The sequence below is a fragment of the Eubalaena glacialis genome, chromosome 3 (genome assembly GCF_028564815.1).
Source record: "Eubalaena glacialis isolate mEubGla1 chromosome 3, mEubGla1.1.hap2.+ XY, whole genome shotgun sequence".
In the NCBI taxonomy this organism is placed as follows: domain Eukaryota; kingdom Metazoa; phylum Chordata; class Mammalia; order Artiodactyla; family Balaenidae; genus Eubalaena; species Eubalaena glacialis.
Genome location: NC_083718.1, coordinates 169,639,502 through 169,654,461, shown reverse-complemented (window position 1 = coordinate 169,654,461; position 14,960 = coordinate 169,639,502). Strand labels below are relative to the sequence as shown.

The window sequence follows — 14,960 nt, the reverse complement described above, 5'->3', positions numbered from 1 at the left end:
TCCCTCCAGGCCTCCACAGGCAGATATGTCCACGCTGGCTGTGACAATCCCCACAAAACCTCTGCCCCTTCAGGCCAGGATCCTAATGGGTTGATGTGTTTCTGTGCCGGCCACATGGGTTGGTTCCAGTTAAATATCCTTTGGAGGGGTTCTGGGGAGACTGCCACAATTCTTGGAGCTCCAGATGAAAGCAGCTCTGAGAATAACTTCACCCTAGAGGTGCTCCTGGACTCTCTGCCACTTTCCTGGAGGAGCCTTTGTGCCACTCTCTAGCAGCCCTGGTAGGGGAGGAGAGGGACTTCCCAGCTGTCCCCTCTGCCTACCTATGCAGACCCCTCCCTCAGACCCCTGGTTGTGGAAGTCCCAAAGTAATGTCTCCCCTTCTGGAGCAGTCTAGGTGTTGGAAGCATCTGGGAAAGAGCCCTGTTCAGGTGCCTTTGGAAAGAGTGCCCAGCCCTCTGGAACTCGGGGAGGCCCAGGCCCAGGGAAGTTCTCCTTCTGCCCAGTGGGAGGGGAAGGTAGGTAGGGTCGCTGTGCGCTGGCCCCCGGGGCAGTCATCTGAGACTGCAGGGCAGCCTCCTGTTGCATCAGATGCTTCTCTGGGGACCTGAGCTGGGAGCCTCTGCCAGGTCTTTTGTTAGCTGCCCCATTGGTCTGGCCTCCTGGGGCGGCACCAGCAGCGCTGGGTCAGCCTCCCATCAGGCACGCAAGTTTCCCTCCTGGGGGTCGGTGTCAAGCGCAGGGTAATCACACTGGTTTTGCTCTGACCTGATGCTCCCCACACGTGTCCCCTAGGCCTGGGTGTGGGGAGAGGGTCGGCTTGGTCTTGTCATTTCATGAGTGACTGAATACAGCCCTCACCACCGACCAGCAAAGAGTGTCTGGGTGCTGTGGGGCAATGGTGTTAGAAGACTACTGTTGGGACTTCCGTGGTGGTTCAGCGGCTCCCAGCGCGGGGGGGTCCCGGGTTTGATCTGTAATCAGGGAACTAGATCCCACATGACACAACTAGAGTTTGCATACCGCAACTGAAGATCCCGCATGTCGCAATGAAGACCGGGTGCAGCCAAATAAATAAATAAATAAATATTTTTTTTAAAAAGACTATTGTTGACTTTCAGTAAAATGACTACCTTCCTTCAGGGTTGTTTATGAGGATTAAATGTACGTAAAATGCTTAATAGGGGACTGGGACTCACTTGAAAGGTGGTTGTCTTCTCTTGCAGTTTCTTCCTGCTGCTGCTGCTTCTTGTGCTTCTTATATGCTATATATATATATATATATTCATTCATTCTCTACCCCCCACCTCCTCCTCCCCTCCATTTCTGACAAAGCTGCCACCATTTGGTAAGGGACTGTAACTTCTCTCCAAAACTGATAGGAAAGTGAAAGGGTTTTTTTTAGATTGCCATCACACCCAATGTCATCACCTTAGCTCAGCTGGGGAGGTAAAGTCGAGTGAAAGGGACAGCTTAAAAAATGTGGGGATGTTCCTCCCATCTTACTCCATCCCACTCTAAAAAAGGTCACTTTCTCTTTAAATGCAAATTACCTCCTGCGAGCTCAGCTTCCACCCTTTCCGTTCCCGAATTGAAGGGTGCTGCGGAGGGCGGAGGGAACCCCCCACGGAAGCATCACTCCAGACCCCAAACCTCCAGGTCAGTTACCCACTTCGGGGGTGGGTGCAGAGGCGCAATAACGCGGGTCTGATGCTCCATTTCGGATCCTGGCTCCCGAGCTGAGCGATCCATTTGGCACACGGCTTTGGAGATTGTGGGAAATAGATCCCAGGTCGCCCCCAGCCATTCCTGGGGAGCCGGGGCTCCCGCTGCAGTTTTTCTATCGAGTCCCTAAGTGAACCAAGCCGCTGCTGGGCCAGGCATTTGACGCGCTCCTGTCTCCCCTCCACCACCGCCCTCCCACACCAGTGCCTGTCAGCCCCGTACCAATTTAAATGCTTATGCCCCCAGCGCCACCGCCATCCCAGAGTGCGGAGTCGGGCTTGGTGGTGGAAGCTGGGAGTAAGCAGCTTGAGGAAACCCCGTAAAGGGCCTTCAGACCTCCATCTGGGGGGGCCTCCGCGGACCTGGGGCTGAAGGGGCGGGGCCGGGCAGGAGATCCAGCGGTGCCAGCCTCGGGCGCAGCCTTTGTTGGAGGCCCAGGCTGCCTGCTACGTGCCTGACCACCCGGCCCTCTCTGGCTGCAGCTGAAGCCAAGTGGGGACTTCCTGACTGGGGAGGGTGAAGCGGCTGGAAGTCTGTCCCAGGGAACTTCTGGGAGTCTCCTGGTGTTTGCCATTGGGGGTGGGGTGGAAGAGGAGGGATGCCAGTGCGGGGGAAACCACACTGAGCCCTGCCAGCGTGCCACGGCTTCTGCCCTTGCTGCCCATCCTCAGGGGGTTACTGCCTGACACTGGGGTCTTCCCAGGTGATCCCATCCACACCTCTGTCACCTTCCATGCTGAGGTTTGTCAGCATCTGTCCAGGCAGTTGATAAATAGAACGGAGCCTAGTTAAGACACTCCTAATCCTCAGCCGGGCTCCTGCCAGCTCACATCCACCCTGTCTCCCACTGCATTTCCTCTGCCAGCTCCGCCCCCTCAGCTACAGGGACAGGAAACCCCAGGAGCAGCAGCAGCAGGAAAAGAGTGTCTGGTCCAGCCCTTTGAGGCAGGGCCTAGGTTTTCAGGCTAAAACTGGAAGGCAAGGAGGACCTGGGGTGGGCCACAGAAGGTCCTTCAAATACACATCTGTGACCCCAGCAGTAGGTGCTGGCACCTGGCCTTGCCCATACTGGGCAAGCTGAGGGGAGAGTTAGGAAGGTCTGGGGGCCATCCTTTGCAGCTCTCAGGGATTGCTGGGTGGAGGGATGGCTTTGCCCCTCACTATCTCAGTGGGACTGCCTCCCTCCCAGGGCCTGAGGCCTAGCCAGCATCCAATGGAGGACAAGAAGAAGAAAAGGAGTCCCAAGCCCTGCCTGACCCAGCCAGCCCAGCCCCCAGGCACACTACGCAGGGTCCCAGTGCCCACCAGCCACAGCGGCTCCTTGGCCCTGGGACTCCCTCATCTGCCATCCCCTAAGCAGCGGGCCAAGTTCAAGAGGTGGGTACAGAAGGGAAGCAGGGCAAGGAGGGAGGGACCCTAACTCTGGGCTGAGCCCTGTGGGCAGGAAGGTAAAGGGGGCCTTAGCCTACAGTTACTAAGCAGTAATCCATGCCTTCCCTGGGGCTCCTCCCACCCCCACCCCCCTACTGGCCCCTGAGAACTCAGACCCAGTTCCTACTCTCAAGTGTGTTGGGAAAGGGCCAGGTGGGTCACTGGGATCACACAGTGTGATGATGCACCTCAGAGCAGGGAGTGAGCAAACTTCGAGGAAGTGAGTCAGAGAAGGCTGTTGGGCACACTGGAGAGGGAGAATGTTCTAAGCTGAGGGGCTTGCCTGGCAGAAGTATGGTAGAAAAATATTGCCTGGAAGTTTCCAGGAACCACAGGTGATTTGGTGGTCCTGGAGTGTCATGGGGTAGGAAATGGTGAGGGGATACTCGGGTGAACAATTTGAATTCTCCGGTTAATTTTTTTTAATGATTGAAAATTTGCCTCCTACCCTATAGTGTCTGTGTTTGTTTCCACTACCCATGCGTTCTTTCTCTGATTACTGTGTTTCCCTGTGCCTTTGGCACCACCTGCCTGAGAGGCATGTTTGGAGATGGCCAAGTGGGGGCAGCTGAAGCTCAGGGCTGGGGCAGGGATAGTAGGAGACGCAACTGGAGAGGCAGGGGGGCCAAGCTGGAAAGATCATTCAGTGTTATCCCGAGGGCAATGGAAAATTCAAAAAAAAAGGTTTTTACAAACAAGAGGGGCAGAAAGATATTTTTGGAAGAGGTAAGATGGCTTTCATGGTAATAAGGGAGTAACTGTCCCCAAGTTCACTGAGGACCGGTGAGGACAAGTGATTCACCCAGGGTCACAGGAAGAATGAGTGAGGTGATCAGACTGGAACCCAGGAGCCCCATTCCAGGCATGGTTCTGGATGAAAAAGACTGGCAGAAAAAGACTTCTTTGGACCTCTCACCCTCACCCTTCTTCATCCACTCCCTTCCCTTTACCCATCCCGGTGCCCAGAACAGGGCGAAACATCCATTTACGTTGGTGGGTGGATAGAAGGGTGAATTAGTGCATAGACAGATGGCACAGAAGACCCGGGGTTACCTGGCTGCCACTCACCCTGTGACCATGGCCATGCCCACCCACCCAGGGTCGGCAAGGAGAAATGCCGCCCAGTGCTGGCAGGAGGTGGAGGTGGCTCTGCAGGCACCCCCCTGCAGCACTCGTTCCTGACCGAGGTGACCGACGTCTATGAGATGGAAGGCGGGCTGCTGAACCTGCTCAACGATTTCCACTCAGGCCGGCTGCAGGCCTTCGGTGAGTCCAGGGGGTGGGGCTTAGAGGGCATGTAGGTGGGGCTGGAGGGCTGGGTCTCTGGGGCGTGGCTGGGACCAGGGTCCCAAGCTTGCTCCCAGAGCTGACAGGTGCTGTCCAGGGAAGGAATGCTCCTTTGAGCAGTTGGAACACGTGCGGGAGATGCAGGAGAAGCTGGCCCGGCTGCACTTCAGCCTGGACGTGTGTGGAGAGGAGGAGGAGGAGGAGGAGGAGGAGGAGGACGGGGTCACTGAGGGGCTACCTGAGGAGCAGAAGAAGACGATGGCTGACCGCAACCTGGACCAGCTGCTCAGCAATGTGGGTCAGGGCTGGGTGCTTCAGTTCCTGGGGGCACCAGAGGGTGTGTGGAGGGGTACATGCTTCTAAGACCATTCCTGGCCCCTGGGTGAAAAGCTGGGGGTGCATGGAGCCAAAAGCTCTGGGCCTCTCAACCCCCCACCAGAAGATGAACCCCAGAGCATCTGGAGTTTGACCTGGTGCCCCTCCTTACAAAAACTTCCCTTTCTCTCTCTGTTGACAGCTGGAAGATCTTAGTAATTCTATGTATCCTTTCTAGGGGACTTGACAGTGTGTAAGTGTGTGGACGCCTCCCAGAGATAAAATCAGCTTCGGCCTCCCCACCACCCTGCAGGAATCTTTACAGATAACCAACATTCTCACCCCTTTCAGTCCTACAGAACTACCCACCAACTCCCCCTACCCAGGTAGAGTGTGCAGAAAGAATTCCCCAAATATTAGGAGAAAGAAAGGTGGTTGCAGGGAATATGTTTTACTTGCTTATCAAAATCTTTGCAAGTACTTTAGCTGACACCAATCCATGGCAAAGCTTGTCTGATGCCTTCCTATTCTTTCACCACTGAACAATTCTTTTTACTGACTTAAATTATCTCCGCATCTAGTTCTATCAGAAGTAGTGCGGGTGCACGCTCCTGCATGATCTAAACCGAAAGCGAAGGGGGTAAGGCACCTAGCAAGAAGGGCAGGCGAGGACTGCAACCCCAGACCATGGAGCACTCCAGAGTCCCTGGCCCCCGCCCCTTTGCGCAGTTGGGGAAACTGAGCCTGTGCAGGTTGGGAAAATAGGGCTGCAAGGACCCGGGTCCAGAGCATCACAATCCTTGACCGGCACAGACAGAAGCTGCACCTAGCTGAGAACGCCGAGCCTGAGGAGCCGTCAGCTGTGTAGGTGTCGGACCCAGGCTCAGACTGCCCCTTCTCATTCCCTTCAAACTGACTTTTTACGGACTCGATTGGGTGTTCCGCGGCCCCCCCAGGTGCTATGGGGGAGGGGGGCACTGGATGGAATTAAACCATAAAGAAAGAAAGCGGCTCTGTGTCCTCCCTCCCCTCCTCGCGCCTTTACTCGGCAGGGGCGCCCGGGCCCCAGCTCTCGCGGGGACGCCCCTTTGCAACAAACTTCTGGTTTGGGAGGTCCCGCTCGGGGGGCTGGACTCCCCTGTGCTGCTCTGGGAGTGGGAGTTGGGGACAGATGCCAGTTCGCGGCCAGCCCCGGGCAGGAGCCGAAAGGTTGCCGTAGAGACGGCGGGGCGGGGCCTGAGCAGGCCAGCGCGGCGCAGACTGGTGACGCACTGCGCAGGAGCCGGGCGGGTCAGTTTGCGCCCGGATGGAGCGGGAACGGTTGGATCGGAAGGTGACGGTGCTGCAGGTGCGGGGCGGGGCGGGGCGGGATGGGGCGTGCGGGCGGGGGTGCGCATGATTCCTACCCCCAACGGGATCTCGAACTGGGACCTTTGGACAAGATGAGGCTGTCACGTCTAGTAACCTGCCCGCGTGCCCACCTCTGAACCTACCGACCCAGCCCCACCGGCCTGAAGAATGCGGGGACCCCACGGACCCTCACGCGCCCCCCACTCCCACCGCACACTCCTACGGGATCAGGGAAATGAAGGAAAGGACCTTCAATCTAAGAGGTGGATCCAGTCCAGCACGCTCCCTCGAACCCCCAGAGCGCCAACACACAGCGTCACCTGTCCTCTCCCCGGGGCCGAGTCCTCTCTTGCAGACCTCTCCAGGAGAATCCCCCAAGATGCCCCCATGTTGCAGTGATAAGGGTTTTCTTTCCCCTCGTTCTCCACACCAGGCCTGCGTCCGGGGCTTCTTGGTCCGACGCCAGTTCCAGAGTCTTCGAGCTGAATATGAGGCTATTGTACGAGAGATCGAGGGTGATCTGGGCACGCTTCAGTGGACTGAGGGCTGGATTCCCAGGCCCCGATTTCTCCCAAAGGTACTACACACCCTAGAGGTAGAAGAGAGGGGGAAGAGGAACCTGGGCGGGGGATTCCACCCTTCATGCTGACAAGCTATTCTCATTGGAAAAGGCACCAGACTCAACCTCCTCACACCCCAGTCCTTAATCCTTATCAACTTGTATGCTAAATCATGGCACCCAGACACTTGGAGGGTTTAGACTTGGGGCTCTCATACCTTTCTGACTGATTTCTCAGAAGGCAAAATCCCATCAGACCTGGAAAGCCGGAGAGAGGGTACCAAATCCAGAGCAGGAACTATGGAGCTGCTTCCCATGTAAAGAGCCTGAGAAAGAGGCCATCTGGGAGGAGATGATACTGAAGAAGTCAGGAGAGAGCTCAGCAAACTCAGGCAGTCTTCCCTGCAGAGATGATAGCCCATGGCTTCAGGATGAGCAGAGCAGGAGGACCAGGAAACCGAGCCAAGAGGAGACCAGAGACATGTCAAAGATGGAGAACCCAGGTACCTCTCTGCCTAGATCAGGGCAAGCCCCTGACCCTCTCTGGGCGTCAGCTTTCCCATCTGAAAAGTGAAAGGCTTGTGCTAGATAAGCTGCATCCCTTTCCTTCTTCCCTCTGCTTGGTTGGGGGCAACTCATGGGTGGGCAGGGGGAGGGTGCCAGGGTCTAATGCTAGGCCAGTGCCCACTGTCTGCCCCCTCAAGGCTTTCTCCCTTCATTCTTCCCTCCTTCACAGAAGCTGCAGGTCCAGGACTGCCCCACAGCCAGACTGAGCTCCAGGAGCTCCAGTACCACCACAGCCACTTGGCTATGGAGCTGCTGTGGCTACAACAGGCCATCAATAGCCGTAAGGAGGTAGGCACTAATTTGGAGCCCTCTCTGCACATTTAGGGCCAAGGGTGGGGGTTAGGGAAAAGCCTCCTGCCATGCCCAAGCAGGCCTGCCTGGTACAGTGTTCTCTTCTCCAACAGTACCTAATTCTCAAACAAACACTGAGATCCCCAGAGGCGAACCAGGCCAGAGACGAGCCCAGCTTGTGCCCAGACCATGGGGGACAGGGCTGTGAGAAAGCTGGGTCACGACCAGGCCCACCACTGGAAGACCAGTCCTACAGAACTACTAGAGAGCCAGACCACGTGGATGACTCCTGCTGGAGACTCAGATCACAACCCCATAAAACCCCAGAAATACTGGCCACTACAGACAAAACCACTGCTGGGGCTAAGTACAGGGACCTATGCTACAGACAGGCAGGACCACAGCTGCCCACACCATCGGATAATCAGGCCATAGGGAAAAGGCTCACCAAAGATCCAGAGTGTGGAGAACAGACCTTTGGAGGGACCTGCCTGCAGCTGACAAAACTACTAGAGGACGAGACCCACAAAGGCCTCAAATCTAGGGGCTACTGTTCTGGAAAGGCCAGGACACAGCTGCCCACACTCCGTGAGGACCCAGACATTGAAGACAACTCTCCCAGAGGGCCAGGCCAAAAAGAGCCTGATTGCCGAAGAGCTGGGCCACGAGAGTTGGGCCTCTCAGAGGACCATGTCATCTGTGATGGGACTTTGGCAGAGCATGGTGGCCTGGATCTCTGGAAGACTAAACCACCCAAGGGCCAGACTCCCAGTGATAAAAGCTCCACAGGTAGAACCTTCAATGAATCTAGCCATGAAGCATGGAAAAACCAGAGGACTATACCATGGAGATCAAGAACACCTGAGAAACTGTCTTCCACAGGGTCAGACCACACAGGAGAGGATCACTGGAGGGGGCGACTGTGGAAAACAGGACCACCAGGCTAGACCCTGGGGAACCAGGGAAGACCAGGTTCCAAATGGGGATTCTATGAAAGGGCAATGAGGGAGACAGGACCTCATTGTAGCTCCCTGGTACCAGCTCTACCTCCTGCCCCTGCCCGTGGGTACTGGTGGCTAATGAGGCCAAGAGAAGCTGGAGCACAGAGCTGGCACCAGTAGAGGTAGGAGGATACTTTCATCCTCTGCCTGTGGCTCAACCCAAATTTTGGGATAGGGAGCCACCTGGGGTGAGTAAAGTTGGGGGGCTGATGGAGAATAAAGGTTTTCCTTAGATTCTGAGCCTGGTTGTATTTGTCTTCTGCCTCTGGTCAGGACAGACTCTGGGCCCTCCTTTTCACTTCCTGCTGACATGGGGCATCTTCCCCGGAGCTGGCTGGGAGTCACAGCCCAGGAGCAGACTAGCCGTCCTTGGGGAACAGCCCCCAAAGCTGATCTTCCTTTAAGCTCAGCCCTTGGGCTGCAGAGTAGCAGGGAGGCTGAGAATCCCTCCCTCCACCCAGTAGTGGAACATCTGTGTTTCAGTGTGATCTCTGCCACTGCCTCTCTCACTGAGCCCCAGGCTCTTTCTTCATATATAGTGATCAGACCCACCGTACTCTTGTGAGGCCCCACCAAGAGCAGATTGGGTGAGACCCTGAATGCAGACAGATGCTCCTATGGAGGCTCTCCCTGCCTTTCTGGGTGAGAGGGCAGGACTCCACCTCTGATTGGCACTGCTCCCAGCCCTGCCTTAGTTGCCTGGCAACAGCTCTGCGTCTCTAGCCGGGGACACGCTATGGTAGGTGGCAGTCCAGAAGCCAAGAGGGTAGTGGTGTACCGGAATGGGGACCCTTTCTCCCCAGGCCACCAGCTGGTGGTGACTCAACGCTGCTTCCCCACCCTGGAGACCTTCCTCTGTGAGGTGACATCGGCTGTGCAGGCCCCACTGGCCGTGCGTGCTCTCTACATGCCTTGTCATGGCCACCCTGTCACTGACCTGGCAGACCTGCAGAACGGAGGGCAGTATGTGGCTGCTGGCTTTGAACGATTCCGCAAGCTCCCGTGAGTGGGCTGGGGCTGGTCAAAGAGCCTGGGGAGGGAGGTAATAGCAATAGCAACAGCATGTGTTCAGTACTTCCTATGTATCTCACGGAATACAGCAATCCTATGAAGGGGGTGGTCTTATTCCCATTCTTTGGAAGGGTAAATCAAGATAGTGAAATAACCTGCCTAAGAGTACATAAATAACACAAGTGGAGCCACAGTTCAAGTCAAAGTCTCACACTGATGTTCGTGCCCATCCAGCCAGGACCAACCAGTGGGAAGAACATTCTCCTGCTGGTTGAGCCCCTTTTTCCAAAGGCTCTTCCTGATTGGGTCCTTACCACCACCATGACCATCACCACCACCACTAAACACTCTAAATCCATCCATCACTTCCTCCCTGCTGTGTTTAGGCATCCCGTGCTCTCCATTAGGCTGGGATTATCCTTTACAGGGTGGGGCTATGCTTTCCAAGATGGGAGAATAAATAATTTGAGTGTCTGAGCTTCCAGCTCAGATCTGGCTTCCAGGTCCTCCTCCGCTCTCAGCTGAGGTTGCTCGCTGTAACATTAAGGAGCCAGGAGTTGGGAGCTAGACAGACTTAGAGTCTGGGCTCTGTCACTTCCATGTTGCTTAGGTGAGTCACTTAACTTGCCCTCAGTCTCATACAAAATGAGATGAAACCACACACCTCATGAATGAGAAAATTTCTGAGATACAGGAGGATCTCAACCTTTAATCTTGTGGTTTGTGTCTGAGACCCCAGACTGGATGTTCAGCCTGATACATAACCTAAGGCAGGTTCAAGTGTCAGCATCTGTTTCCAGACCGAGATGACTGAGACTATTCCAGTGGGAAGGAAGACTTGGTGAACTGGGCCCCAGTCCCACACTCTGGCAGCTGCCGGGCTGTTGAGGACCCAGGCTCCCCAAGATGACCAGTGACCTATCTGTCCTTTCAGCTCTTTACACCCTAGAGGGGAGGATCCAGGTGGGAAGAGCAGCAGCCTACCAGTAAGTCCTGGGGCCGACCAGCCCCCAGCCCTCTGTTCTCCCATCCCCCTGGGGGCTGCCCCCAATTTGGTCTGGGAAGTCAGGAGCCCTGGAAGCAGCAGGATCTGCCACTCTCCACACCTACTCTGGAGCCAACTGCTAGCCTTCCGGGGGTGCAGGATTTCAAGACACTGTTCCTTGCACCGTTCCCAAACTTTTACTTTACTTTAGCTCCAGGCTATGGTCCTCAGAGGAAAGAGGAAGCTATAAAACAGAGAGATGGGAGGGGGTTAAGAATGTGACCTAGGGGAGGCAGAAGTACCCTTTGGTAAAAGGTGTGACCAGTCCCATCCCTCCTTGCCCCCTCTTCTGCCCCAGTCTGGTTTCTTTCCCTCACCCTACCCACTTTGGACTGACCTATCCCTGACAAAAGGCCTCAACTCGCTCCTGATCTGGGGGCCTGACGGGTTTCAGGGTCCTCCTGTGATTCAGCAGCCATGTGATGGGGCCCTTGGACAGCGGCTACCTGCAGGTTCCCCCTGCTATATCCAGTGAGTGCCCGTGTTGGGGAGCAGGGGCAGAGATTTTTGTTTCAGTGAGACCAAGGAAAAGTGGGTGGATTTCTTCCAGGAGCCCCTGGTGACTGGGATATAAAAAGTCCAACATGCTTAATGGGTGAAAACCAACGCGCTGGTTCTTGGACCATCTTCTGGCCGCTGTGCCATCCTTCCTCTCACACGTAGGTAGTTCTGGGGACCCTTCCCCTTACCAGGCTGCTCTTTGTCCCAGTGTGTTCAGGAATGGGGATCTGTTAAGCCCCCCATTTAGCCTGAAGCTGTCCCAGGCTGCCAGCAAGGACTGAGAAGCAGTGTTGAAACTCCTGACTGAGAAGGTGAAATTACAGACCAGGGCTGCGCGCAAGTGAGTTTGGGGACTGCGGAGACCTGAATGTCCCCAAAGGGAGCCTCCCTACTGCTTTTCGCTGCCCTTGAGGATGAAAAGGCAAAAGGAAAGCATGTTTCCCCAAATGGGACTTCTTTCTGTGACTCAGGGAGAGGCCCCTCCAGCCCAGCCCTTGGAGCCAGGGCAGAGCCTGGGTGACTGGCCCTGGTGCCCAGAGGGCCAGCAGCCAAAGGGCACCTTGAAATAGCTGTACCCACCCCCTTGTAGTCTGCTGAATATGAAGATCCATCTTGTTCACCGGCCCTTATGTACTCACCTCTCTCTCCCAGACTCTGCACCCTGGATGGGCTCCCACTGTCAGCAAGGGAGGCTCTGGTGAGCGGCCATTACTATGTGGCTGTCGGAGAGGATGGTTCAAGTCCCTCTCCTATCTGGTGCCTCGCCCTTCACTGCCCAGGGGCTGCTGGTATGTATGTGTGAGGTGGAGGGGTAGCAGGTTAGAGCAGAGGAAGCCACCCTGACTCCATGTCTTGCTCTGCCTCCTACAAGCCTTCTCTTTTTTCACTGCAGGCAACCCCCAGACCCAAAGTCCAGGCTCCATAAGCAGGGGGTAGGTGAGGCAGGGGGTCAGGCAGGTAGGTGGGGGGTGGGAAAGAAAAGGGGTGACTAGCTGAGTCCTCTTCCAGCTCAGCCTCTGACCTTATCTCACTGCATCCTCTCAATAATCTTGTGAAACAGAGATTATTATTCCCGTTTTCCAGAGGAGAAGCTGAAGTTCAGAGGAGTGAAGTGATTCGTTCTGGGTAACACAGTTATTGACAGGGGCCAGACCAGAAACGGGTCTGAAAGCCAGCTTATCTGGGCTCTGTGAAGATCTCCAGGACTCTGAGTCACTGGACCTAAATGCCAGGTTGGATGCTGGGAGAGGGAATCAGCATATCTGGCATAACAGGGTCCAAAGATGCTTATCAGCTCCCCATCTTATCCCAAGCCTGAGCCCTCCCAAGAGATGAGCCAGTGAGCATCGAGTGGGGGTAGGGGGATGCGGCCTGGTTTCGCTGGGCATCTAGAATACCAGGCACCATCTGCCGTGTCCCTGGATAAGGCAGCCTGATGGAAGAGGGAGCAGGGAGGGAGGAGGCAGGCTATGAAGATGGATGGCATCTCCTCTTCCAAGCTCCCACCAGGAGCATTCAAACCTGGACTGGGAGTGGAGAAGGTAAGGACAGCCTGCACCCACGGCTCAAGCCCAGTGTTCCCTCCGCAGGCCATGGCCGCAGAGCGCAGGCAACCCAGTCCTCTCCAAAGGAAGCCAGGCAAATTGAGGACCTGCTTTTTACGCCAGCCCCCAGCAAGCTTTTCAGCATGCTCCCCACTCTCTTGAGGGGATCCAAGAATCCAAGGCCTTCTCTGCCAACCTCTACCAGTGACATAGGATGGTCCCTGCTATGCTGAGGGAGTTCCATGGGGGCAGAATGCCCAGGTTCAGAGCTGGTCCTGACTTCAGCACAACTGTCTCCTACTCCCCCGTGTGCACGGCCAGTCCCTGCTTCTTCACAGGGACCTGGTTTATGAAAAGAAGCACATGGAAACTCAAAGCCATGACATTTCGGGGGTGGGATTTGGAAGGGGTGGGGGTGGGGCCAAAGGCCTGCCTCTGAGCTAAACTGCCATCCTCTGAGGTCCTGGGCGAGGGGGAGGGGGAGGGGAGGGGAGGGGGCTGGTAGAGAGGGTCAAGGGAAAGAATGTGAGGGCTCCTCAGCCTGGGCATCGGCCTGTTACTTCCCACATCAGGAGTCAAGGGAGTGTATGGGGCTCGCCATGAAAGGACGGAGACAGCAGGGGCCCAGGGAGTAGCACATGATGAAGCCACCTGGACAGAGGAGCCCCTGGATCAGGTGGGCTGGGGCCGGAAGCCGTATGTTGGGACAGGAGTTCTTTTTTTTTTTTTTTAACATCTTTATTGGAGTATAATTGCTTTACAATGGTGTGTTAGTTTCTACTTTATAACAAGGTGAATCAGTTATACATATACATATGTTCCCATATCTCTTCCCTCTTGCATCTCCCTCCCTCCCACCCTCCCTATCCCACCCCTCTAGGTGGTCACAAAGCACCGAGCTAATCTCCCTGTGCTATGCGGCTGCTTCCCGCTAGCTATCTATTTTATGTTTGGTAGTGTATATATGTCCATGCCACTCTCTCACTTTGTCACAGCTTACCCTTCCCCCTCCCCATATCCTCAAGTCCATTCTCTAGTAGGTCTGTGTCTTTATTCCCATCTTGCCACTAGGTTCTTCATGACCTTTTTTTTTTTTTTCCTTAGATTCCATATATATGTGTTAGCATACTATATTTGTTTTTCTCTTTCTGACTTACTTCACTCTGTATGACAGACTCTAGCTCCATCCACCTCACTAAAAATAACTCCATTTCGTTTCTTTCTATGGCTGAGTAATATTCCATTGTATATATGTGCCACATCTTCTTTATCCATTCATCCGATGATGGACACTTAGGTTGCTTCCATGTCCTGGCTATCGTAAATAGAGCTGCAATGAACATTGTGGTACATGACTCTTTTTGAATTATGGTTTTCTCAGGGTATATGCCCAGTAGTGGGATTGCTGGGTCGTATGGTAGTTCTATTTTTAGTTTTTTAAGGAACCTCCATACTGTTCTCCATAGTGGCTGTATCAATTTACATTCCCACCAACAGTACAAGAGTGTTCCCTTTTCTCCACACCCTCTCCAGCATTTATTGTTTCTAGATTTTTTGATGGTGGCCATTCTGACCGGTGTGAGATGATATCTCAGTGTAGTTTTGATTTGCATTTCTCTAATGATTAATGATGTTGAGCATTCTTTCATGTGTTTGTTGGCAATCTGTATATCTTCTTTGGAGAAATGTCTATTTAGGTCTTCTGCCCATTTTTGGATTGGGTTGTTTGTTTTTTTGTTGTTGAGCTGCATGAGCTGCTTGTAAATTTTGGAGATTAATCCTTTGTCAGTTGTTTCATTTGCAAATATTTTCTCCCATTCTGAGGGTTGTCTTTTGGTCTTGTTTATGGTTTCCTTTGCTGTGCAAAAGCTTTTAAGTTTCATTAGGTCACATTTGTTTATTTTTGTTAGGGACAGGAGTTCTGAGCTGGAAACGGGCAGCTCTGGGTCCCAGAAACGGTTCTTCTCCCTTGTGACTGTGAGCAAATCTCCTAACCTCTCAGAGCCCGACTTCCTACCTTGTTGAATGAGAGGGCAGATGCTAATTTCTGGTCTCTTCCTTTCCTGGGGTGGGCAAACCCCAGGCTGAGGACTGGAGGCTGGATATGGGGTGCTAATGGCTCCGTTCTGTGTGGCCTTCTGCCTCCTCCAGAGGGCAGCACAGGTAGCGGAAGAGGCCCTGATTCTGGAAAGCCGGCCGGAGCTGGGGCAGCTCTCTCGGCCTCGGCCCCTGCTCCGCCATCTTGAGAGCCAGCAGCTGCAGCCAGGAACTGGGGACCGCCACTCTGCGGCCACCATTTATCCTCAGCCTCCAGCGGCCGGTTCTCGAGGAGC

At 54.6% G+C, this 14,960-nt stretch overlaps 3 protein-coding genes across 8 annotated transcripts; all 3 read left to right on the top strand.

Moving 5' to 3' along the window:
• The first annotated feature begins 1,567 nt into the window (after positions 1-1,567).
• On the top strand, positions 1,568-5,765 carry CCDC28B (coiled-coil domain containing 28B). Of its 6 annotated transcripts, none has more exons than XM_061186861.1 (6): positions 1,568-1,659; positions 2,915-3,102; positions 4,256-4,422; positions 4,541-4,737; positions 4,961-4,983; positions 5,572-5,765. In XM_061186861.1, the coding sequence occupies exons 2-6, from the start codon at positions 2,939-2,941 to the stop codon at positions 5,624-5,626; spliced, it is 606 nt and encodes a 201-aa protein (XP_061042844.1). In that variant the 5' UTR covers positions 1,568-1,659; positions 2,915-2,938; the 3' UTR covers positions 5,627-5,765. The 6 variants fall into 6 exon arrangements, with proteins under 6 accessions (XP_061042844.1, XP_061042848.1, XP_061042850.1 ...); XM_061186865.1 differs by having other exon boundaries at positions 4,521-4,737; XM_061186864.1 differs by lacking the exon at positions 1,568-1,659 and adding an exon at positions 2,621-2,764.
• A 266-nt stretch (positions 5,766-6,031) lies between these two features.
• Positions 6,032-8,760, top strand: IQCC (IQ motif containing C). Its single transcript, XM_061186860.1, has 5 exons — positions 6,032-6,106; positions 6,542-6,685; positions 6,906-7,170; positions 7,404-7,522; positions 7,639-8,760. The coding sequence occupies exons 1-5, from the start codon at positions 6,065-6,067 to the stop codon at positions 8,470-8,472; spliced, it is 1,404 nt and encodes a 467-aa protein (XP_061042843.1). The 5' UTR covers positions 6,032-6,064; the 3' UTR covers positions 8,473-8,760.
• A 502-nt stretch (positions 8,761-9,262) lies between these two features.
• DCDC2B (doublecortin domain containing 2B) lies at positions 9,263-14,951 on the top strand. Its single transcript, XM_061184558.1, is given in 11 exon segments — positions 9,263-9,528; positions 10,472-10,523; positions 10,977-11,053; positions 11,292-11,423; positions 11,735-11,814; positions 11,817-11,871; positions 11,976-12,019; positions 12,673-12,793; positions 13,195-13,303; positions 14,779-14,824; positions 14,827-14,951. Coding segments are annotated over 11 exon segments (1,029 nt in total). The 3' UTR covers positions 14,874-14,951.
• Positions 14,952-14,960: the final 9 nt, after the last annotated feature.

What these genes read in the sequence shown, in the direction of transcription:
- IQCC (XM_061186860.1), top strand. Translation starts at nt 6,065, where the DNA reads ATGGAGCGGGAACGGTTGGATCGGAAGGTGACGGTGCTGCAG. An exon ending in GGCCCCGATTTCTCCCAAAG is followed by an intron (nt 6,686 to 6,905) that starts GTACTACACACC and finishes CTGATTTCTCAG; the next exon opens with AAGGCAAAATCCCATCAGAC. An exon ending in CCATCAATAGCCGTAAGGAG is followed by an intron (nt 7,523 to 7,638) that starts GTAGGCACTAAT and finishes CTTCTCCAACAG; the next exon opens with TACCTAATTCTCAAACAAAC.
- CCDC28B (XM_061186861.1), top strand. Translation starts at nt 2,939, where the DNA reads ATGGAGGACAAGAAGAAGAAAAGGAGTCCCAAGCCCTGCCTGACCCAG. An exon ending in TGGACCAGCTGCTCAGCAAT is followed by an intron (nt 4,738 to 4,960) that starts GTGGGTCAGGGC and finishes CTCTGTTGACAG; the next exon opens with CTGGAAGATCTTAGTAATTC. An exon ending in GAAGATCTTAGTAATTCTAT is followed by an intron (nt 4,984 to 5,571) that starts GTATCCTTTCTA and finishes TGACCGGCACAG; the next exon opens with ACAGAAGCTGCACCTAGCTG.